This window comes from Pseudophryne corroboree, chromosome 2, assembly GCF_028390025.1.
Source record: "Pseudophryne corroboree isolate aPseCor3 chromosome 2, aPseCor3.hap2, whole genome shotgun sequence".
In the NCBI taxonomy this organism is placed as follows: domain Eukaryota; kingdom Metazoa; phylum Chordata; class Amphibia; order Anura; family Myobatrachidae; genus Pseudophryne; species Pseudophryne corroboree.
The window spans coordinates 463,037,783-463,062,514 of record NC_086445.1 but is presented as its reverse complement, the minus strand read 5'-3'; the positions used below and the strand labels follow the sequence as shown (position 1 = coordinate 463,062,514).

Sequence of the window (24,732 nt, the reverse complement as noted above, 5' to 3'; positions counted from 1 at the left end):
TTTCACGTTATTATGGGGTATTGTGTGTAGAATTTTGAGTGAAAAAATTAATTTATTCCATTGAGGAATAAGGCTGCAACATAAAATGTGGAAAAAGTGAAGCGCTGTGAATACTTTCCAGATGCACTGTATATACACATTGTATATTTATGTAGAAATGTGTGTGTGATGTCAGCTAGTTAATCAGTCTGAAATTGTGACAAATCCAGTTAGTCATTATTTTCATAGGTTGTTTTTGAAGGCGTTTATTTAATATGTGCCAGTTATATCTGTATTTGTAGAATAAATGTTTTAATTAACCTAACTATATTTTCTTGAGACTTTTTTTCTTGTAATTGAGTGTACAGCCAGGTAATTCTATAGTAGAATGCAGGAGTATCAAAGTAGCACTTAAGGTCCAGAGTCTTTGGAGTAACTGTTTACCCGTTTCTCTCAGATAGTAAACTCCTCCGGCTATACACGGAACCACTCCTCACACACTGACCTGTTTCCATATGGTTACCTCTATCCAAACAAAAAATATGACTGCAAGCTTCAATGTAAAATGATGAAGTGAATGATTCAATAGTCTCTGTACAGCACTATATAAAAAGGTGGCACCTTTTAAATAAACACGAAAAAACAATAGTTACAAATATATGGTTTTGAATAATACCAATTTATCCAGGTATGTCTGATTGGCTTATTAACTATATATTTCCCTTGTTAATGTTTCAACAGCTTCCAACTATTGAGTCAGTTATGAAAAGAGAGAATCAAAAGATCCTGACCCCTCTTGTAAGTCTAGATACTCCTGGAAAAGCTACGGTCCAAGTTGTCATCTTGGCAGATCCTGTAAGTAAATGTGCATATGTTGTAAATAACAGTAGATATTCAAGAGTTAAAAACTTGGTTGGTTTTGCCTTGTAAACATTTGCTGCTTTAAAAAAAATACGTACGAGTTCGGCTGGAGTCTTGGAGCTCCGTCCGTCTTGCAAGCCCTTAGATCCCGCCCTTAGAGCCATTTGTTAAATCTGAGACTGTGGTTATTAGAAATGTTGTTTTGTAGCTAGTATGGCTGTGTTTTGCCTTCCTTGCATGTCCCTGTTTTTTGTATGCGTTGTTTTCCCCAACGTCTAGAACTGTAGTGCCTTATTGATGTATTGTATTGATATATAATATGAGGCTCTCACATCAAATAGCTAGGCTGCATTACCACTAAAAGGTTCAAATCTTTGATACATTTTGTGAGCTAGTTCAGGCTGGATTACTTAGTGTAGTAAAAGATTTAATATGTTCCCTTTGTGTTAAAGGCTTATAAAGATAATTTAGTAATTTCATGGCCTGGTCATTTTCAATACAGCAGAACACTTATAAACAAAGAGAGAGGTCACAAAGCGCTATTTTCAATACATACAATAAATGACCCTCATATGTATTGAGGGTAAATGGCAATTCTCTGTCCATGATCAATGCGTCCGTCCTTAGGGCCTAATTCAGACCTGATCGCTGTGCTGCAAATTTGCAGAGGGCTGTGATCAGATAGTCGCCGCCCAGGGAGAGTAAAAAGCCGCACCGTGCAAGTGTGCGAATGTATGTGTACACCGTGCGAAAACTTCGCCAGTGGACATCTGCAAATCCATTCACCACTCACTCACCATCGGATGATTTTTCCAGTCTGTGCGCAGCCCAGGACCTACTCCTGCAGTGCGATGAGAACAGGCTGTTCGGGGCCGGAGCTGACATCACACACCTTCTCAGAAAATGCTTGGGAACGCCTGCGTTTTTCCTTTCACTCCCAGAAAACGGGCAGTTACCACCCACAAACGTCCGCTTCCTGAATTTTGCACCACTCTGTCGCTGTTTGGGCTCGTGCTTGCGCATTGTGGTGCATGCGCAGTCATTCAATAATCGGTGGCTGTGCGATTTCGCACAACAGCGATCAGGTCTCAATTAGGCTCTTAGTCTCAGGCACAACTCATGAAAATGAACAGAGAGACAGCAGGATGGTCAGTAATCAAATTCGTATTTCTATTCTTACAAGAAATAGAAATAGACCCCAAATCAATTGTTGCTCTGTTTTGGCACTCTGAGCCTCGGGGAGACATATTTCAGCTTGCAGCACCCCGTGCTGGCGAGCTGAAATGTGTAAAAAGTGTCCAAGCAGCACTTTTTGCGTTGCGCCAAGAACTTTGGCCTGGTTTAGCCATTTTACGTAGCAAAACCCAGCCTGTCTGGGCACAGTCAGCGAGATAAACAATTAAATTGTAATTGTACCCAGTGATCTCCAGTTAATTAAAACAGGAAATTGGGCACCCAAAAGAATTGAATCACCCCCATATGTATCCGTTTCACATGCCTTCAGCAATTATGTTGTACTATTAAACTAAGGGATTTAGTAAATTTTAGCTGGTTTTCATTTTTTGCACAAAGCATTTATTACGTGATGATCATGACCATTTAATTCTATTATATTATATACTTAGGACATTATTCAGCACAAAACTGCTAAAAGCAGTTGCTCCGATCAAATAGTTGCCGCCCAGAAGGAAAGAAAAAACGCCCATTGCAGAAATTGTGAATGTATCGCAATTCACTATGCGATCGCATATCCATTTGCAAATACTGGAACATCGAAGAGTTCTTTCCATCTGCACCAGGCAAAGTCATCCGAAAATCTGCTAACACAACAGGCTGGAAGTGGTCATCTCTGACGTCAGAGACCCACCCAAAAAACGCCTTGGCACGCCTGTGTTTTAACAAACACACTCACAAAATGCCTTGTTTCCTGCCCAGAAATGCTGCCTTCCTGACCATCAAAATGCGATTGCATTGAAGCTCAATGCGGTGAAAGAATAAATTGCGGTTGCGCATGTGCAATGTGAATGCTGCGCATGTACAGTCTTTCGATAATTGGCTCGATTGCATTTTCTCAATTTTGCGATCCTTGCTGAATAAGGTCCTTAGGGGGGTCATTCCAAGTTGATCGCTAGCTGAAAATGTTCGCTGCTCTGTGATGAAGCAAAAAACCGGCACTTCTGCGCATGCGTTTGAGGCACAATGCGCCCGCGCGACGTACTTTCACAACGGCCAATGCAGTTTTACACAAGGTCTAGCGAAGCATTTCGGTCGCACTGCTGACCGCAGAGTGATTAACAGGAAGGGGGCGTTTCTGGGTGTCAACTGACCGTTTTCAGGGAGTGTTCGAAAAAACGCAGGCGTGCCAAGAAAAACGCAGGCGTGGTTGGGAGAACGCAGGGCGTGTTTGTGACGTCAAAACAGGAACTGAACAGTCTGAAGTGATCGCAAGCGCTGAGTAGGTCTGGAGCTGCTCTGAAACTGCACTATCTTTTTTTGTAGCCGCTCTGCGATCCTTTCATTCGCACTTCTGCTAAGCTAAAATACACTCCCAGTGGGAGGCGGCTTAGCGTTTGCACGACTGCTACAAACTGCTAGCGAGCGAACAACTCGGAATGACCACCCTAGTACTCTATACAGTCTACTTTTTATAAGGGTTCAGGTTAAAAGTTCCATGTTATTCTACAATTAATTTCATCTATTTTGAGGAGTGCGCCAGAAAAAGATTTTTTTGCCCTTGTGCACTGCTATTTAGTTGTGCTTCACAAAACTTTGGGTGCAGCACCAACCCGGTGCCGTCTCCTATTTGCTCTACTAAGACAGACCCTTGTGTTGTTGTAACCTATTTTCTCCTTATAGTGTTACACTGGTGTGTGCATTTATATTATTGGGATAATTATTGACCCTAAAATCCTCAACACATAGTCGGCTGGTGGTACTTTGTGATTAGGGTTGGAAACCCCTGATATAGTGTATATAATACTGATCTGTTCTTCTAAAGCCATGTATGTCAGATTCAGACTCCTATATTTGCTTAGTCCTCTCCAAAAAGGGTGACGTCGAATTAGACATATAGGGGGAGATTCAAATGTTTGAAAAGTCAGTTGGGAGTCTGTTTTTTCCTATCTAGTAGACAGGAAAAACAGACACCCAACCGACTTTTCAGACATTTGAATCTCCCCCAAATTCTTTTATAAGGGTATAATTATAGGATGTATACTATATATAGTTCTGTTTTTCTGGGGTCTGCCTGCTCCAGTGTTTAATGTCAGCCTTTTTCTTTTCCTGCTATGTAATCAACGATTTCGATATATATTAGGACAACTACAGATGTGCTTGCCTTTGTCTTACACACAAATGAGTCGCGGATGTGAATTTGTTGCGATTGCGTCTATTCGTGCCTGCTGCTACCTGTTCTTGAAAGAGTCCGCACCAATTAATCCTATGGACCGCCGGTGCGTGCGCAGTGCCCGTGCACATCCACATGGATGCTAATTGTGGCAAACGACCCTCATTTGCTGCGATTAGCCTGTAAGATTAGCAGGGACACATCTGTATGTACAGTTTACAGAGCACTCTAATTATATTGGATTATTTTCAAAATGAGACTTTTCAGAATTACAAAAATGGATAAAGTCTACATTAGGCATATGTATCTCGGGGTTTCTCTAGGTATAAGTAATGGCGGCACTGTGCTTAACATTCTGTTTTGTGGTGGGTATTTACATTTTTAATGAAAATATCCCTGTTATTTACGTAAGAAACCCACAGGGACAGTGGTAGCTATAACCGCTGTACCTGCGAGTTACTTCCCCCGCCATTACGAAAGATATTTTCATGTTTGTGAAAGATTCTTTCGGGAGATCTGACACTGCAACGGCGCCAGATGGAGGCTACGGGAGGCGGATCAGAAGATCTCTCTCCTGCTTCCTGTGCCTCCATAGGCCTAAAGCAGTTCACATGGGGTAACCGAATGTGACCAAACTCTGAAAAACTTTCCTTATCAGAGATTGTTACATAGGGATCAGATTGTAGTCCCCATTGGAAACAATGGGGACTGTTATCTGCAGCCCTAATTAACCTTCTGCAGAGTTTTTTGTAAGATCTCCTGCATTACTCACCGGCAGATCAGGGGAGAGATGTGTGCTGAGCGAACCGCTCAGCACACATCTCTCCCCCCGCTCTGCACAGCGCGATGTGTGCTGAGCGTGCGGGGGGGGATAGGGGGCCGCTCATTTCACCCAGCAGGTGAAATGAGCGAGCTGCTAGATTGAGCCTGCATACATCGCTATCGCTGCGCATAACTATCACTGTGGGGGGTACACACGGAGAGATCTTGCTGAAAATCTAAGCAATCTAGTCAGATTGCTTAGATTATCGCTCCATGAGTACCCCCTTTAGGCTTTTAGTACATAGCATAAATCCAGAATTATGCCGAAACTGCAGCTTCTACATGATTTAATAAAAAGTTGATAAACATGCTCCTTGATCTTAAGTTAGCAAATCAGTATTAATTTATGTGCAGATGCATTGCTGAATGTAATGTCCAGCCTCCGACAAATGTAATATAGCATGGAGATAATGGGGGTCATTCTGACATGATCGCACGCTGCAGTTTATCGAAGCGGTACGATCGGGTCAGTACTGCGCATGCACCGGTGCAGCAGTGCGCCGGCGCATGCCAGACGGCCAAAGGCCATCGTTGCCTAGCGATCGCCTCTGCCTGATTGACAGGCAGAGGCGGTCGCTGGGCGGGAGGGGGCTGGACGGTGGCATTAAGCCGCCATTTAGGGGTCGCAGTCCGGCCAACGCAGGCGTGGCCGGTCCATTGGGGGGGGGGGGCCGCGGCGGCTGCGTGACGTCACACGCAGCCGCTGCGACCCAGCAGCGAAGAGGTTCTCCTGGCCAGCCGCAGGAGCTGCGCTGGCCGGGAGGTACTCCTGAAATGTAAAAGCATCGCCGCTGTGCGATGCTTTTGCAGTTCTGTGGGGGGGGGGGGGGGGGGGGCGGCACTGACAAGCGGGGCGGACTAGCCCTGTGCTGGGCGTCCACCCTCATGTCTGAGTGCCTGATCGTAGCTGTGCTAAATTTAACTCAGAATGACCTCCTATGAGCGGTTTTCTGCTGTTGGAATCATACTTTAGTATCACAACACACCCCAACAGATAGAAGGTACCACTGTACTATACAATGGCCATCATAAACCGCTGAAGTTATGCAAGGCTTATACTGATATTAAATTATGTATACATGGCTATCTTCTGTGTCAGCTTTGATTTGTGCAGTAATTACACCCACACTGTCACATTGTCACATTAGTACTCCATCCCTATCCCTATCTAGGGGTGGTCTTCAGTATGCCGACTGACGGGATCCCGGCGCACAGTATACCGGCGCCGGGATCCTGACAGCCGGCATACCGACACTTATTCTCCCTCGTGGGGGTCCACGACCCCCCCTGGAGGGAGAATAAAATAGCGTAGCGCGCCACCGTGCCCGTAGCGCGGCGAGCGCAGCGAGCCCATTTGCGCTCGCCACACTGTCGGTAAGCCGGTGGTCGGGCTCCCGGCGCCGGTATGCTGGTCGCCGGGAGCCCGACCGCCGGCATATCGTAGTGAACCCCTATCTAAGGTTTCTGAATGCTTGATTCATTTTCAGCCTGCTAATATATATTTTTCTTTGTGATATTGCTGTTTCTCATATCACTATCCGATGCCCTCTTCCATACTCTGTGGATTGGTTTGTTTATACTAAGAGTTTGGCTTTTATATATTACTAATTACTAGCCCGTCAACATGACCGAACAAAATAGATGCAAAAATTCCCTTTTGACCGCTTAAATGTATCACTTTTCACTAATTTCTGCTCGCCAGTGCTGAAAGGAGCATCAATTGAATTGCTCCGAGCTACATCTAGTGGCCTCCGCCAGCGCGCAAAACAATTGAATGCCCTCATAGAGGGGAGGAGCAGCGCTAGCCTTTTATTATATATTATTTCTGTATCTGATCTACAGTAGCTTATGATAATTGGTTTCTTATTTACAATATACGTTAAATGCTTGGCTTGCTCAGTTATTGCTTATTATATTGTAAGAAGCAATGATCATAATTAAAATGTTCTCTTAAATCCATGTATCCATTCATGTTTAAGAACATAGGTGTGTGTTTATGTATGGAAATATTAATTAAACATGTTATACAAGCTGTAATATACTTTGCTGTAAACTTGCATCACATGGCTTTAGAAATATTTATTACTTGAATACTCCACTGCAGACGGTTACAGAATCTAAAAGAAAAAATGGGTTAGACAAGTGTTCCCCCATCCCAGCACAATATCAGGTCATGTACTGTATTCGAAATGACCTTTAAAAAATTCCTGACTACACATTTATTTATTTATTATTACCAATTATTTATATAGCGCACACATATTCTGCAGCACTTTACAGAAGCAGTCCCTGCCCCAGTGGAGCTTAGAATGTATATTCCCTATCACATGTACACACAGACACATTCACACTAGGGTTCATTTTGTTGAGATCCAATGAACCTATCAGTATATTGTTGGATTGTGAGAAGAACCCCATGCAAGTACGGGGAGAATATACAAGCTCCACACAGTTAGGGCCATGGTGGGAATCGAACCCATAACCTCAGTGCTGTGAGGCAGTAATGCTAACCATTACACCACCCGCACTGCCTACACTTGCCAACAAAGCAGGGGCGTGTCTTGTGAGGAGGCGGCCCGCGTGCAGGCTCCGTCTGGACTCCCTCCTCTAGCCGGCAGCACTGTAGCTCTAGGCACTAGGGTCACTGGGGGTCTTAGCACTGTCATAGAGCCTAGAGCACATGCGCAGATCTTTGGGAAAATGTTCTGTGGCCATTTTCCCAGTGATTTTCCTACTGCGCATGCACAAAACACCGTGAAAGTGTCTCCATGCCATTTTCCTAGTGGTTTCTTCAGTGCTGCTGTTGTGCCGCAAGACTCCGGAGGGTAAGTAATAAAAATAATTTGCAGGGTGTGCGGTGTGGGCTCCCATGGACCCCAGGTGCACCGTGCACACTGCACCCATTATGTATAGCCCAGTGCAACACAGGCTCTGTGTTCTCCTGTGTTTCTGCCCCCATTCACAGTCTTGTACTAACTATTTGTAACATAAGCAGTTGCTGCACATAACAACCATTTTAATATGTAAAAGCAAATTGTATGTATTGCAGTACGCTAGCATAGAAGAGTAATATCTGTCTGGAAATAATATATACAGTTTGGGTTGGTTAATCACAAATTGTGACATCTCTCAATCTGTGACAAATTGACTAATTTACTCATACAAAAGCATCAGTAATCCTGTATGTCCCAAAAACTAACCTAAAAGCTGGCTAAATATTCTGATTATTAACCACAGGCTTGCGCAGGATGGGTGCCTGGTGCGCACAGGCACCCCCTAATGTCCGGCACCCCCCATACGCCAAGAGGTCCGAGCCCTGAAGTTAACATTCACAAATGACAAAATAAACTGATAGCGCTGGCTGCCGTATGGCGCGGTACAAGTGTGAAATACAAGACAAATTAGAAACCCTCCCCACCTCTGATTACCCCGTTACATATCATAGTCCAGTCTGTGCGCTTCTATGAATGACGTCACAACGTCATTACATGGGACACTGCGCCGGCCCTCCCTGTTGTATCCTATCCTTACCGCTGCGTCTACCTAAGAGAAGCGGGAGCTGCCAGCATGGCGAGTGGGAGTGAGACCGCCAGGCACAAGCACACTGCTGCACAACTGTCCGCTCCCTACAGACAACTTTCTCACACTTGTGGCAGCCATAGCAGAACTCAATCAGGGACGGAATTGATACTCACTGGCAGCATCCTGCAGTGTGGTAAGCAGCTACAGTATGTGTGGTGCAGTATCTGTGGGGCAGATGTATTAAGCCTGGAGAAGTGATAAAGCAGTGATAAGTGGAAGGTGATAACGCACCAGCCAATCAGCTCCTAACTGTCATTTTTCAAACCCGTAATGATTGGCTTGTGCGTTACCACCTTCCACTTATCACTGCTTTATCATTTCTCCAGGCTTCATACATCTGCCCCTCAGTGTATTTTTTATTTATTTTCCATATTAAAGAAATCCTCTCTGTCTCTGTATGCAACTCTCTTTATGTCTCCCTGTCTCGCTATCTGTGTCTATATATGTATGTCTCTCTCTCTCTCTCTGTTTATCTGTCTCTATATATCTGTGTCTCTATCTCTATCGCTGTGTCTCTCTGTCTATCTGTGTCCCTGAGTTTGAGGTCTATCATATTGCTATCATGACGGTGAGAGGCAATGTGAAGAATAAGGGGAGGGTGAGAGGTAATGCAGAGAATCTGGGGAGGGGCAGAGGTGATGCGGGGGAGAGGTGATGCGGAGTATCGGGGGAGAGGTGATGCGGAGCATCTGGGGAAGGTGTGAGGTGAAGCAGAGCACCAGGAGAGGGTGTGAGGTGATGCGGAGCATCAGGGGAGGACCAAGAGGAGAAATTGTGGGCGGGAGGGGGGTTTGCGCAGCTATGTGTAAGATCGTCCACCTAAGAGGAGCAGCTGTAGGAGGAACAGGCGTGACAAGATGGAACCACAGCTAGGCAGGATTAGCCCTCACTGTACTCTATTTAATAAAATTTCCCATATTATGTAGTTTGCAGTGAATGCCAATAGGCGGCGAGAGACACACCTGATGGGTGGCGCTAGACACGCCCAACGGGCGGTGCTAGTCACGATCCTCCAACGGTGCACCCCCTAATAAAATTAACATATAATCATGGCTCGAGTCATTACATGGTAAATTCCCCAATTTATGAGAGATTATATAATTGCTTTTATTTTATGTTTCAGGATGGTCACGAAATTTGTTTTGTTGGAAATGAAGCATTCCGAGAACTGTCTCAGACTGATCCAAATGCAGATAATCTTCTAAATGATGTAAGTTTCCATCTATTAAAATGGTTTAGTTTTGTGTTATTTTATACAGTATTTTTTATTTGGTCTCATTCTGCATTCATCTTTTGTACACTGAGAAACTTAGTGATACAGTGATGGGGCAGTTCCAGAGCCAAGACTTTCTCCTGTCTGTAACATAAGACGTGTCATGACTGGAGAATTCAATTGACGACAGGAAATTTGAAAGACCCTGTGGTGAGAGTTTTCTCTACAGCTGCACGGTTTTCCAATTCAGTTAGAGGACTGAAGATGGTATGCAGTGATTTCTATAGAAATCAGAGAGTCTTTGTTTTTCTCGCACCTCCAGAGCAAGTCAGATTTTTCCTGATATTATTTTATTTAGGAAAAATCACCGGGACTTACTCAGGCACACCGATGGCACCCCCCTGAAGACTAATTAAGGCTCCAATTAGCTCAATTAGTCAGTAATTACTTTCCAAAGTGGTGTCTTCTGCATCCAACGTTGGGTGCCGGTCCTCTGCAGCAGATTTTATATATATATATATATATATATATATATATATAAAGAAAGGCAAAAAGGCCGCTGTGGGAGGCCGGGGAGATGTCCTAGCCCGGAGCGTCCGGTTGCCAGGCAACGCTAGACGCTCTCCTGGATCACCGCCGGCGCCCAGCGGCATGACGTCACCGGCAAGCGCCCGTCGTGGACGGACTCCATGCGGGACGCCGCCGCTACCCGGCTTCCTTCAGCGGCAGGGGGGTATTTAGGTGAGTAACGAGTGTTACCTCAATTTAATCTGTTTATTTTACTCAGCAGCATGTAGCTTGAAAACGGTACCTGCGAGTACCGAAACGTTGCTCCAATTGGTGCTGTGATGATTTTTTGAATCAATACACTTTTTCTGTACTTGGAGTGCCGCAGCCTTTTTGCCTTTCTTTGCATTACTTCACTTGCTGAGGGCACCCTCCAATTTGTCAGTTCGTTAGCATCCGAGTGCGGGTTCTTATTTTGGACTATATATATATATATATATATATATATATATATATATATATATATATATATATATAAAATAGTTGTGTGAGTGTGACTGCCTGTATGTGTGTGGCCCCCCTGTGCAGTGTCATCCCCTCTGTAGCCAGCCGCTGGGAGAACTATATCTCTCAGCAGCCCTTGAACCTCCCAACAGACCCCTTCTCAGTGGGAAGATGGAGGGAAGACCAACGGGCAGGTGAGTATCTTTGACCTTTTAATTCATGTGCTGCAGGGTTTTCAGGGTTGAAAAAGCCTGCAACCATTTCGAAAAAATTGTATACCGCAGGTACCAGGAGCACACATACATGCGGTAGGGGCTCATGTAGTTTTAGCGTGTTTTTAACTATAATATATGTAGGAAAAGATGCACTTTAAAAAAAATATGGCGTATTTAGGTGCAAGCCATCATTTGAGCCAGGCATACAGTATGTCAGACACAATGGCCCTCATTCCGAGTTGTTCGCTCGTTATTTTTCTTCGCATCGGTGCGATTTTCCGCTAACTGCGCATGCGCAATGTTCGCACTGCGGCTGCATCAAGTAAATTTGCTAAGAAGTTTGGTATTTTACTCACGGCATTACGAGGTTTTTTCTTCGTTCTGGTGATCGGAGTGTGATTGACAGGAAGTGGGTGTTTCTGGGCGGAAACTGACCGTTTTATGGGTGTGTGTGAAAAAACGCTGCCGTTTCTTGGAAAAACGCGGGAGTGGCTGGAGAAACGGGGGAGTGTCTGGGCGAACGCTGGGTGTGTTTGTGACGTCAAACCAGGAACGAAACTGACTGAACTGATCGCAGTGGCAGAGTAAGTGTCGAGCTACTCAGAAACTGCTAAGAAGTTTCTATTCGCAATTTTGAGAATCTTTCATTCGCAATTCTGCTAAGCTAAGATTCACTCCCAGTAGGCGGCGGCTTAGCGTGTGCAATGCTGCTAAAAGCAGCTTGCGAGCGAACAACTCGGAATGAGGGCCAATAAGTATATATACGTACGTACGACCCCATTGACCTCATTGTTTGTAAATCACCAGTTAGTGAGAAAACTAGGTAAACAAAATACATACAGGTGCAAAAGCAAAGTGTAGGGAAGAGCTTACATTCTAACTGGAAGTTGGAACAGGTGAAATATGAAAGGAGACTAAGTATCAGAGTTCCTACGTGGTTATGTACATAAAGCTTCATATCGCTGTAGTAAATACTATATTAATAGCATTTTATCTGTATTGCTTCCAATATTTATTTTGGGAATGGAAGTCCAATTTTGTTGGCTGTAGATTTGTGTCAAGCAATGTATGCATGTTATTAATCAAATGTATGTTTATATTTATAGGCAATGGCTGCAGACAAGAGTGAAGAATGGTTTGCAAAACGCAAAAGACAGAAGCCTTCTGCGTGATTAACAATGACAGACCTTCATGGCTTAATAACTATGTAATCAGTATATAATACTAAATTCAATACTACAAATTAAAATCTGACAGACTAAAACATTTTGCAAATATTGCTATGCTATAAAATCTATTACAGTTTGTCTTTACTGTGCTTATTCCATTTGCAGTGGGTCTCAGTACACTTTGTGTTTATCTAATTGCTATTGCCCTATGTGTACTGCTAAATGGTGGCCTACTAATGTAATACTGTGTTATCATTGCATTTTTACAATAGTACAGCTGATTTATAGCACTCTTAGTGCAGATTCAGGTGATTTCTTATTTCCTGCTGTTCAGTTTTGAAAAAATAAAATACAAAATTCTACCATTACTACCTGATGTATTGTATGACCTGTATAACAAAGTATATATATGATATATTAGGCAGCAAGTGAACACACAGTTCTTGAAGTTGATGGATCTGAGCGACAGTGACAAGTACCAAATTGTGATGGCTAAATATTTGGGTCAGAGCATCTCCACCAGATCTTGTAGGGTGTTCCTGGTATGCAATGGTTAGTACCCACCAAAAGTGGTCCATGGAAGGCCAACCAGGGAGCTGTATTGATCATCCCATCTCGTTTGTGACCATATTAGCGCTTTATGCTCTATTGTTCACATACTTTGTCATGTACCGTCTACCTAAACATTGTTGCAGACCAAGTACATCTCTTAACGGCAACAGAATTCCCTGATGGCAGTGACCTCTTTCAGCAGGATAATTTGCCCTGCCACACTGAAAACATTGTTCAGGAATGGTGCGAGGAACATGACAAAGTACATGGTGTTGACTTGGCCTCAAAATTCCCCAGATCTCAATCCGATCAAGCATCAGAGGGATGTGCTGGAAAACAAGTCGGCCATGGAGACCCCACCATTTACATATTACATCTAAAATTTACTCTTCTTTGACAAGTACGTAATCTCAAAAGGTCTTCAGGACAGTGACCATTATATACCCCAGGTTAAGACTTATAGAACTCTCCAGTAGGTCTTCTAGCCTATAATAGCCACTTTTCCCTTAAGGCGATATATGCTTGCCGGTACTTGGATGCTACCAGGACTTACGCCACTGGAGCTTAACCCGGAATAACCCGAATTAATGACGCTATAGAAGAAGACACTAAAACTAAACTAAAAGATGAAGACTAGGAAGTACAAGTCAAGAGAAAAGACAACACTGCGGAGAGGAAGCAGACCAAAATCATGAGAAATATGGCGTGTTTCAATAAGGAAGGGGATTTTACTGAAAAGAAGGAGGATAAACAATAGACACTTAAACACAGAACTCTGCCAAATTCTGGGCAGCTTTTGGGCAAGGGGAGTACATAAAGTATGCAAACAGACAACACACTAGGGAAAAGAAGTTAGACCCAACAACCAAGCGATAGTGCCACTAACAGTTGGAGTACTGAAGGTATACAGTAGAGACAAATAAAAGAGGAAACACAAGACTGCATAGCAAGAAGACGAGGAGTAATATTAGCAGAAGTAAGAAAAGCAACACAACAGATTATGCAACTGAGACAGAGTTGGAAGCTGATAATTATGTGACTGACACAGGAATACTGCAGAGGACGGTAGCAGAATAACCAGACAAATGTATCCACAGCTAGTACTACTGTAGAAACTAGAGACAAGGACTCCCGCTGCAACCAGGAACTATGACCAGCAAGGAGTAAGAGACAGACAACACATATTTAGGAAACAAGAGCCAATGAGAGTCACAGCACAGCCAGCCTCCCCTAATTACCAGCTCTCTGCAGCTGTGCTGCTGCACGTCCACCAGCCTCCTGACTTTCACAAGAGACAACAGGCTGGAGTCGGGTTTCAAATCATTCCAAACAGGTGTGCTTCTACACATAGGAGTCTATTTACTAAGCCTTGGATGGAGATAAAGTGGACAGAGATAACGTACCAGCCAACCGGCTCCTAACAGTCATTTTTTAAACCCAGCCTGTGACATGGCAGTTAGGAGCTGATTGGCTGGTACTTTATCTCCATCCACGGCTTAGTAAATAGACCCCATAGTAGCCAGCTACCAGGTTGCTAGGAGACAGCCAGAAACACAAACCGAAATGAGCCGCAGCAGCGACCCATAAGAGTATTGTTACAGAGTAATTTCCTAATAACCATTTTAGATATGTCAAATATATTTATGATATTATATTTTATTACACATAGCGTAATCTCTCAAAGTAATCAGTGGGAAACTAGTAAAATTGGTTTCTGTAACCTGAGCTAATTAATATCTGTACACTGTTGCCTTGGCCTAGTTAGCATTTGAACAGACAAGCTCAGCTCACTGATACAGCTAGCCCACATGCTGTTAAGACACACACTTCCTGTGGATCACACACCCCCATAGCTGGAACCTAGGTATAATATACCTCTTTGAAATGAGGACACCCTCTCTCTCCAGACCCTCACCCTGGCACACATAGAGCTACAGAGACTCTCAGAAGCATGGGTCTCCAAACGCGGGGATGCTTGGAGGTTTTTTCCCTGGATGGCTAAGTATCATATACTGTACTCTATAGCTCATAGATAAATGGCATGGAATAGCTAAATATATGTTTGTGGTAGTTGTGAAACGTTTGGCATAGAATAGTTAATTTGGAAATACATATGGCTTAAAGGTTAATGGTGCTTGTGCAATTATGTGATCTGTAATGGTAATTGGAACATTAGACAATCTGTAGCATAGCATTCCTGGTATGGTGATTTATAACAGATTGTAGTGGTTTTATATAGGGTATCTTACTGAAATATAGAAGTTGACACATACTTCCTTTTGTTACTGTGGTCATGTGCTTGTAGCAATGGCATGCTGGTATTTGTGGTTACTTGGTGATCTGGTCTTGTGATGGCTCATATAACATGGACAGCATGCAATGTTGGTCTTGGAAGGCTGGAATAAGTTAGCATAAAGGAGGATGTGTTTGTCTCAAAGGTACTGACTGGAGTTGGTATATAATTACTGGCTACATTATATAGCATACATACCCTCCAACATGACCTGCCCCACTAGGTACAAAATGCTCTGTTTCTGGACTTCCCTCTTAATTTATTATTGCCATCACCTGTGAAGAAACAGCTTTCTTATCATTTAACTAATTCAACACAGGTGATGGAAATCATAAATTAAGAGGGAAGTCCAGGAACAGAGCATTTTGTACCTAGTGGGGTGGGTCTGTAGCATAGCCAGCATACAATATGCTCTGGTTATTGAGATACTGTGTTGGCTTGGAATTGTAAAATCAGCACATATGTATTATGTTGTAGCTTATACATTCTGGAATATAGTGTAGTCTTTCAGAGATATGTAGTTTATAAAATGGTTTCTGCTATGTGACTTTATGGCCTAGCAAAGAATGCCATGTGTTTGAACCTGCAAACCTAAAATGGCTGCTGGCATTCCCTTTTAAACCATGTGTTACAGACTGTGGAATCATGGGAGTTTTCCCAAAATGGAGTCTAGCTTCTGTCCCATGCGGTCTGTGGACCATGCAGTCACATGCTGCCCCTCCCCCGCATACCCAACACACATACATAAACCAAAACCAATCCTCTTAGAAGTTTCTTCAGTTAGATATTTTTCCAATATCTATCAATAAATCTAGGGTTTCATTTTATGGAATCTGTGATTTGCCGAGTGCATGGATAGATATCTCCTCAGTAATAAATAAATATATACACACACACATACACACACATACATACATCTCTCACACTTCTTTCATCCTATTTCTTTCTTATATAGTTTGAACCTGAGAAACTATTATATGGTGACTTGCATTGTATTTGACCAATACTGTTTAATGATAAAATAAAATGAATTCTATGAGTAGCAATTGTTTGTTGAAATACATTCTTACGTTTGACATTCTATATGACTGGCGTGCATTCTTCCATGAATAGAATATTCCTAATGATTTAAAGATATATATATGTCTAGATGCAATCTCTGCGTGTTTGTTATTAAAAGGTACACAATTAGTGATGAATTATTATAAATCACCAGTGCCGTAACTAGGCATTTTAGCGCTGTGTGCAAGAAACGGCAATGGCGCCCCCCCCATGCAAGATAATATATAGGGGCGTGGCTTCATGGGGAAGGGGCGTGGCCACAAAATAATACCAATTCATACCACGGTGCACAGTAGTCTCCATTATTCAAATTACACTGCACAGTAGCGCCACTACATCAGGTAGAGCCCCTTTTTACACATTACGGCAGACAGCGTCCCCTTTTTACACATTACGGCAGACAGTCCCCCTTTTTACACATTACGGCAGGCAGCGTCCCCCTTTTTACACATTACGGCAGACAGTCCCCCTTTTTACACATCACAGCAGGCAGCGTCCCCCTTTTTACACATTACAGCAGACAGCGTCCCCCTTTTTACACATTACGGCAGACAGCGTCCCCTTTTTACACATTATGGCAGACCGCGACCCCTTTTTACACATTACGGCAGACAGCGTCCCCCTTTTTACACATTACAGCAGCCAGCGTCCCCCTTTTTACACATTATGGCAGACAGCGTCCCCCTTTTTTACAAATTATGGCAGACAGCGTCCCCCTTTTTACACATTACGGCAGCCAGCGTCCCCCTTTTTACACATTACGGCAGCCAGTCCCCCTTTTTACACATTGTGGGAGAGAGAGAGAGATTCTTACCATCTCTCCCCGCTGGCAGTCAGGCTCCTCGTGCTGGCAGATCCATTCCCGGGCAGGGGAGAAGGAGGAGGAAGGGGGACTGGAGCCGCAGCAGCGCTATTTAATTGGTAGTAGCGCCGCTGCAGCAGCCCCCTCTCCTTCCGCATTGGCTGCCGGCCGCTGTGAATGCTGGGAAGAGGGAACTGCATCCCAGCATTTACAGCAGCGCTGGGGCAGCCAATACGGAAGGAGAGGGGACTGCTGCAGCGGCGCTACTACCAATTAAATAGCGCTGCTGCGCTCCAGTGCCCCTCCCTCCTCCTCCTTCCCTGCCTCCGGCGCTGCTGCTCTCCTCCACCGCCGCTGCACCGGAACAGAACAGGCGGCTTGTAATGAGTCAATTTGACTCATTACAAGCCGCTGGCCGTGCGCCATCAAGGTAACTGCGCTGTGTGCCAGGCATACCTGGCACAAAGGTAGTTACGGCGCTGTAAATCACTAAAGATTTAAAATTATACATTTGCTTCAAAGATATGAAATATAGTAATATAATACAAACAATAGGTACAGGGCTAGAAACGTCCATGAATAAGGAACTACTAACTCCTGCACTGTTTAAATGTTGGGGGCGATTTATAAATAGATTACCCACCCTGACTAAACTGGCGGTTAAACAAAGTTTTCAAAGCACCACGTGGTATGGACATCAACTCTTATCTGATGGCCCTCCCATATCCCTCCCATAACTATGTAATTCTCTCCACTTTTCTGATATTCTGGCTTTCCTCTTCCTAGTGCTACATCCTGTACTGCTACCTCTCCTAGCCCTCTCTATCCCTCCCTTCCTCATCCTCTCTACGATTCTCCGCTGCCTACATAACCTCTCTTGCTCGATTGGTATCTCCATGGATGAGTCGGCGGTCTCCTCACCCTGGCAGGTATTGTTTTTCTTTGTTTTTGTTCTTGTTTTTATTTTGGTTTGTTCTGTATTTGTTTTGTTCTCCCTTCTCCTAGGTCTGTCTTTTTGTCTTATTTACTCCTAGCAGAGCCGACCCTAACCAATATGATGCCCTAGGCAAGATTTTGGCTGGTGCCCCGTAGCACCGCCGCTAGTTCTGCAAGAGATGCCTGGCATGAGTCAGCTGGCTGGCTGCTCTGCTAACGTCGGGCGCCTTTTGTTTATGAAAATGCATCTTATTTGCATTACTATGTGGCTAGGATGCACAAGCAGCTTCTGCTGATTAAAATGATATGCAGCATGCCTATATTCTGTGTGCAACTGCTGCTGTATCTGCATACGAAATGCTACATTACAGTGATTTCCAGGAATGCACACAGAATATAGGCATGCCGCATATCATTTTAATCAGCAGAAGCTGCTGGTGCCCATAAGCATGCCAAATGCCCTAGGCATTTGCCTAGTTTGCCTATGCCTAAGGCCGGCTCTGACTCCTAGTTACACGTTCCCCATCGGGGAGAACGTATTGATATGTTATTTGGTTTGTACTGTTTACAACTTTATCTTATATCGAATTGATGATAGTCAATTTTGAGGCTTGACTTTTCCAAGATCTGTATTATCCTGTCATTTACAGTTTTTCATGTTTTGTACTAAAAATGTAAAAATTAGGTATTGTCTTAGACCCTGACACCTACGTGACTTACGGGTCTTGGACCTTATTGTTCCATATTTTTGAATGGGTGTTGAACTTATTTCTGACGCTGATTGTAATATTCTCTGAACCTCAATAAAATATATATTGGGGGAAAAAACCAATAGGTACAGACAGAGAAAAGGAGGAGGGGATAGAAGAGAATAGTATACCCCTTATCAAGTATATAATATAATACACACACAGTGCCTGATTCAGATTTGAATGCAGTGCTGATATATACGCAGTTGAGCAACTAGTGGCTGACTGTGCATGCATCGCGGCCACTCTGTGCACACGCCGAGGTACTTTTGCAATGCCGTTCGCAGTGAAGATATATTTGCAGAGTGATTGACAGAAAGAGACCATTTAGGGAAGGTAATGGGAGTGGTGGCAAAAACACAGGCTGTCTCAGAGTATGACTGCGATCCCATAAGCAGAAAACATGGCGCCAGCGTCGCAGCAGCTGCAGCAATTCTGCAAGACCATAGACTAGGAGTCAATGGGGGTCATTCCGAGTTGATCGCTAGCTGCCGTTGTTCGCAGCGCTGTGATCAGGCTAAAAATCAGCATTTCTGCACATGCGTATGGACCGCAGTGCGCACGCGCGACGTACAGGTACAAAGGCCTTTGCGGTTTTGCACAGGTTCTAGCGACGTTTTCATTCGCACTGGCGGCCGCAAGAAGATTGACAGGAAAGGGGCGTTTCTGGGTGTCAACTGACCCTTTTCAGGGAGTGCTTAGAAAAGCGCAGACATGCCAGGGAAAACACAGGCGTGGCTGGGCGGGTGTGTGACGTCAAAAGCCGTCCCTCCGTTGTTAGAATCAGCGCACACGGAGAGTAAGTACAGGGCTGGTCTTGTTTTGCACAAAATGTTTTTGCAGGCGCTCTGCTGCACAAGCGTTTGCACTTCTGCAAAGCTAAAATACACTCCCCAGTGTGCGGCGATAATGCGTTTGCACAGCTGCTGAAAACTGCTAGCGAGCGGTCAACTCGGAATGACCCCCAATATTCCTTGCCGCTGCGGTGTGGTTGTAAATGTGTATGCAGCTGCTGAGATGTTGCGATGGCTACGGCATACCCTTAAGAATTTAGCAGCGGGTACGCCGTACCGCTGGGCTGGCCACACATTTTGCACTGCAGGCGCTGCACTCGTGATCCGATCATCCGCCCGAGCAAACACTGAGGCTGGGCTGCCGGGGAGAAGCTGTCCCCGGCTGTCTGAGGCGAGCAGCACGGAGATAATTTTCATAGCTCCGCCCCCTTGCCCGCTAGCGCCGGGTCCCGCCAATTTTAAAGTGGAAGCCAAAAGCCATAATGACAGCGTTGGACAGCGCTGTGTGCACTGAGAGGAAGGAAGGGGATTATGAAAGAGGCACGGTGGGTCAATGTATAAGTATATCTGGCACTGTGGGCCATTGTATGTCTGGCACTGTGGGGGCATTTGTGTATCCGGCACTGTGGGGCAATGTATATCTGGCACAGGGGGGGCATTGTATATCTGTCACAGGGGGGGCATTGTATATTTGGCACTGTGGGGGCATTGTATATCTGGCACTGTGGGGGCATTGTATATCTGGCACTGTGGGGGCATTGTATATCTGGCACAGGGGGGGGCATTGTATATCTGGCACAGGGGGGGGCATTGTATATCTGGCACAGGGGGGGCAATGTATATCTGGCACTGTGGGGGCATTGTATATCTGGCTCAGGGGGGCATTGTATATCTGGCACTGTGGGGGCATTGCATATCTGGCACTGTGGGGGCATTGCATATCTGGCACAGGGGGGCATTGTATATCTGGCACAGGGGGGCATTGTATATCTGGCACAGGGGGGCATTGTATATCTGGCACTGTGGGGGCATTGTATATCTGGCACTGTGGGGGCAATGTATATCTGGCACAGAGGGGCAATGTATATCTGGCACAGGGGGGCATTGTATATCTGCCACTGTGGGGGCATTTGTGTATCTGGCACTGTGGGGGCATTTGTGTATCTGGCACTGTGGGGCAATGTATATCTGGCACTGTGGGGCATTGTATATCTGGCACTGTGGGGGCAATGTATATCTGGCACAGAGGGGCAATGTATATCTGGCACAGGGGGGCAATGTATATCTGGCACAGGGGGGCAATGTATATCTGGCACAGGGGGCATTGTATATCTGGCACTGTGGGGGCATTTGTGTATCTGGCACTGTGGGGCATTGTATATCTGGCACTGTGGGGCATTGTATATCTGGCACTGTGGGGGCATTGTATATCTGGCACTGTGGGGGCAATGTATATCTGGCAGAGGGGCAATGTATATCTGGCACAGGGGGGCAATGTATATCTGGCACAGGGGGGCAATGTATATCTGGCACAGGGGCGCAATGTATATCTGGCACTGTGGAGGCAATGTATATCTGGCACTGTGGGGGCATTTGTGTATCTGGCACTGTGGGGGCATTTGTGTATCTGGCACTGAGGGGGCATTTGTGTTTCTGACACTGCGGCAATGTGTATCTGGCACTGTGGGGCAATGTATATCTGGCACTGTGGGGCAACGTGTATCTGGCACTATTGGGGTCATATGTGTATCTGCCCCCCATATGTGTATCACGCCCCCATTTTCATCGACCACGCCCCATGTGGCATTTGGCCACACCCATTTTCCGGCACACAGTACCTGTAAGACATTTTTTCTACTTGCAGCACTGGCTAAGGTGGGTATGTCTGTTCGTTTCTGGGTGGTTACTACACTTGCGTTGTTTCGCATTTCTGTAGCCTGGAAAATCTCAGTTGCGTTGTCATTAGCGTGCAAATAGAAATCAGGACTACAGTATCTTGCAAAAGTATCCAACACCCAAAAATGCCAACAAATTTGCCTGTATTACAAATGACACAAAAATAATTTCAGGCATATTTTTGTTGAGAACCAGTAGGCTCTTCAATTAAATTTTCAAAGTCATATTTTATTATTTGTTTGCATTAATGCTGCTTGCATAAGTTTTCAACCCACGTGTTGTGTAAGCTTCAAGTATCTAAAGATGAAAGTTGTTGCAACAACTAAACAGAAAATAAGACAGCGCTTTTCACTTTTGTATAAAAACTTTATATCATAAGAGATACATATAACTATTCACCTAAATGCACAAATATCACAGCACAAATATCACACTACGATACCGGCCAGTATCAATTTAATCTACAATATATAAAATATTAAAAACAACTCCACACAGGGAATAATTCATCCACAATCATCCGGCTATATTAACACATGTGCAGCACAGCCCTATCTCCCTCTTAATGAGACTCTAATTTAAAGACTCCCTAAACTTTCAATATAACACATTTAAAATGCATAGTTAGTAAGCAAGTCAATAATGAGTCCGCATCAGAAATATTTTTAGATGTTAGTCAAGCAGAGAGATGTTGAAGCAGGTAGATATTCTTTTTTATAGGTGGATATACAGTAGTCGATCAATTATAGCAAGATTTTTGTTAGTGCACTATGCATGTAGTTAGTGATGCAGCTGTTAGTTTGAAATCATCTGTTGATGTTAATCAAGCAAGTAAAGTTGAAACAAATAATTATCCTCTTTTATAATGGATACCGTCCATTAATGATACCAAGCTAGTTGTTATTATACTGAAAAGTTATTAGTAATACAGCTGTTAATTTGAGGTCAGCTGTTTAGCCAAAGAACAAATATGAATGGCAATATCAAAAACCGAAGAGTCCAAAGTCCACCTAGAGTACAACGCACTAGGGCCCTCATTCCGAGTTGTCCGCTCGCTAGCTACTTTTAGCAGCATTGCACACGCTAGGCCGCCGCCCTCTGGGAGTGTATCTTAGCATAGCAGAATTGCTAACAAAAGATTAGCAATTCTGCTATTAATAGCAGAATTGCTAATGAAAGATTAGCAATTCTGCTATTAAGTATTTCCTTGCAGTTTCTGAGTAGCTCCAGACCTACTCCTAGATTGCGATCACCTCAGTCCGTTTAGTTCCTGGTTTGACGTCACAAACACGCCCTGCGTCCGGCCAGCCACTCCTGCGTTTTTACCTGGCACGCCTGCGTTTTTTAGCACACTCCCTGAAAACGGCCAGTTTCCGCCCAGAAACACCCACTTCCTGTCAATCACACTACGATCAGCAGAGCGATTGAAAAGCTTTGTTCGCCCGTGAGTAAAATAGCATAGTTTTGTGTAAAATTGCTTAGCGCGTGCACCTTGCTGTGCATACGCATGCGCAGAACTGCCGGATTTTAGCCTATTAGCAATTCTGCTAAAAATAGCAGCGAGCGAACAACTCGGAATGACCACCTATGTACCCAATATAATACCTCTCCTCAGAATGCTGTGGGCATGGCAGCCTCTCCAAAAAGTGGCACTGGTGGTTAAAAATCTGTGCAGCACTCTCCGGTGTAAAGATACCTCTACTCAGTGCAGCGTGAGCTGGTTAAGGCACTTCAAACAGCAGCAGCAAAATGTGGTGTATACCACAAGCGAGTCTCCAAACGCGTTTCTCCGCCTACCCTCCTGCTTCGGCGGCTTCCTCAGTGTATGAATATCCTTCCTCCATCCATCTGACCTTAAATACCTGAAGTTCGGGTTCGCGCATGCGCAATAGCGCCCACGATCCAAGCCTCATTTTCATCAGTGTTTAACTGGGGAGGGGGTTTGGAACCACCATGGGCGGTGAAGGGGGAAGGGGGTGCCGCAGATATCACCCAGAGGTACTGCGAGTGGGGGAGGAGCGGGTAATGCTCTCCTGCTTCTCCTCCTGAAAGCAGCTAAGCTGCTGTCCTCCCTATGGCAGTGGCTCTCCCGGAGACTCACACAGCAGCCAAGCAGCCAGTCACTATTGTTAGTTCTGGTGTCCCAACGCGCCATATTACAGGGAAGAAGATGCACGGAAAGCTTTGGAGCTAAGGGCTGCTGGGAGCTGTAGTTTATTTAGTGTGTCTACTTTTCCCTGTAATGCATCGCGTTGGGACACCGGCCCTAACAATAGTGACTGGCTGGCAGAACTGATGACTCGCTGAATCAATGTAAAAGGTGAATGTGCTGTGCAGTGTCAGTGACACTGCACACCCACTGCACTGCACAGTACTGTCACCTTTTACATTGATTAAGCATCCAGACATTACCCTCCGCGATATCACCCACTCTATCCATTACATTTGCCATCTTGGGGCTTCGAGGCCGGCAGCCCAGGTGCTGTGTTGCGGAGTCAGGGCCTCTGGGGATCTGGATGTGGCTGTTGCGGGAAGGCACTTCTGTGACATCACGTGCAGAGGAGGTTTTGGGGCTCAGAGTATGCAGCGCAGGGAGGGCTATGAAAGCCTTCCGCGGCGCCACTTTCATACACATCTATACCGGTGGCCGCAGCAGCATTTATTCCACCTGCGCTGTGGCTAGGGAGTGGGGACTGTTGATGCCGGAGGGGGCAGGCGGACTGGCAGCAGGACACAGGACACTGCAGTAAAAGGATTTTTTTTCCCAATCTGCAGCACAGAGACTTGCTGCAGATGCAGTGACATACCCTCCAGGTGTACTTTTTTGGCAGGTGTTCCAAGGATAGCCGATTACGGACAATACATAGCCGCCGCTGATACGGGAGTCCGCTGATAAAACTCCACGGCACTTGTGAAAGATACAAGTCCGGTAAGAGTGACCCGCTTTTCTTGCACTATACGACACAGGACACTGTCAGCCGAGGTCAGACGGGGGTGTAGCATAGCGCCGGGACATCACCGAATCGGCGCCCTCCCTCCGCCTGTTCCCACAGTGTGCATACATCATCAATTCACGGAGGAAACACTGCATGTTGGTGTGCTTGCCACTACAATCCTCATGTTGCTGCTAGACTGACAAGATCAAAGGAGACAAGTGCAATACGGGCTATTTATCTTATCAAGACTTCACAGCATATATTATCATTTCTGATTATAAGGAACACTGCCATTAAGGACTCATGTAATATTGGAGATGCAAATGAGAGAGATATTTACCATAGGTACATGAATTATATGTCTACCCTATTGATATATTAAATTGTCTATTATTGTTTTAAAATATGATGTAATAAATCATTAATTTTTGACTAGAGCGCTTCCTGATATATATTTATATACTATATATCCTCCTCCTTTTTTTCTATATAAAAACAATTTTGGTATTTCAGC

General features: G+C 44.7%; 1 protein-coding gene across 1 annotated transcript in view; it reads left to right on the top strand.

The window, feature by feature from the left end:
• Positions 1-12,566, top strand: part of GLOD4 (glyoxalase domain containing 4) — a 68,515-nt gene extending 55,949 nt beyond the window's left edge. The window contains exons 7-9 of the mRNA XM_063953770.1: positions 721-834; positions 9,714-9,800; positions 12,136-12,566. Of these exons, the coding sequence (XP_063809840.1) occupies positions 721-834; positions 9,714-9,800; positions 12,136-12,201 (267 nt within the window). The 3' untranslated portion in view covers positions 12,202-12,566. The remainder of the gene's footprint in view (positions 1-720; positions 835-9,713; positions 9,801-12,135) is intronic.
• Positions 12,567-24,732: the final 12,166 nt, after the last annotated feature.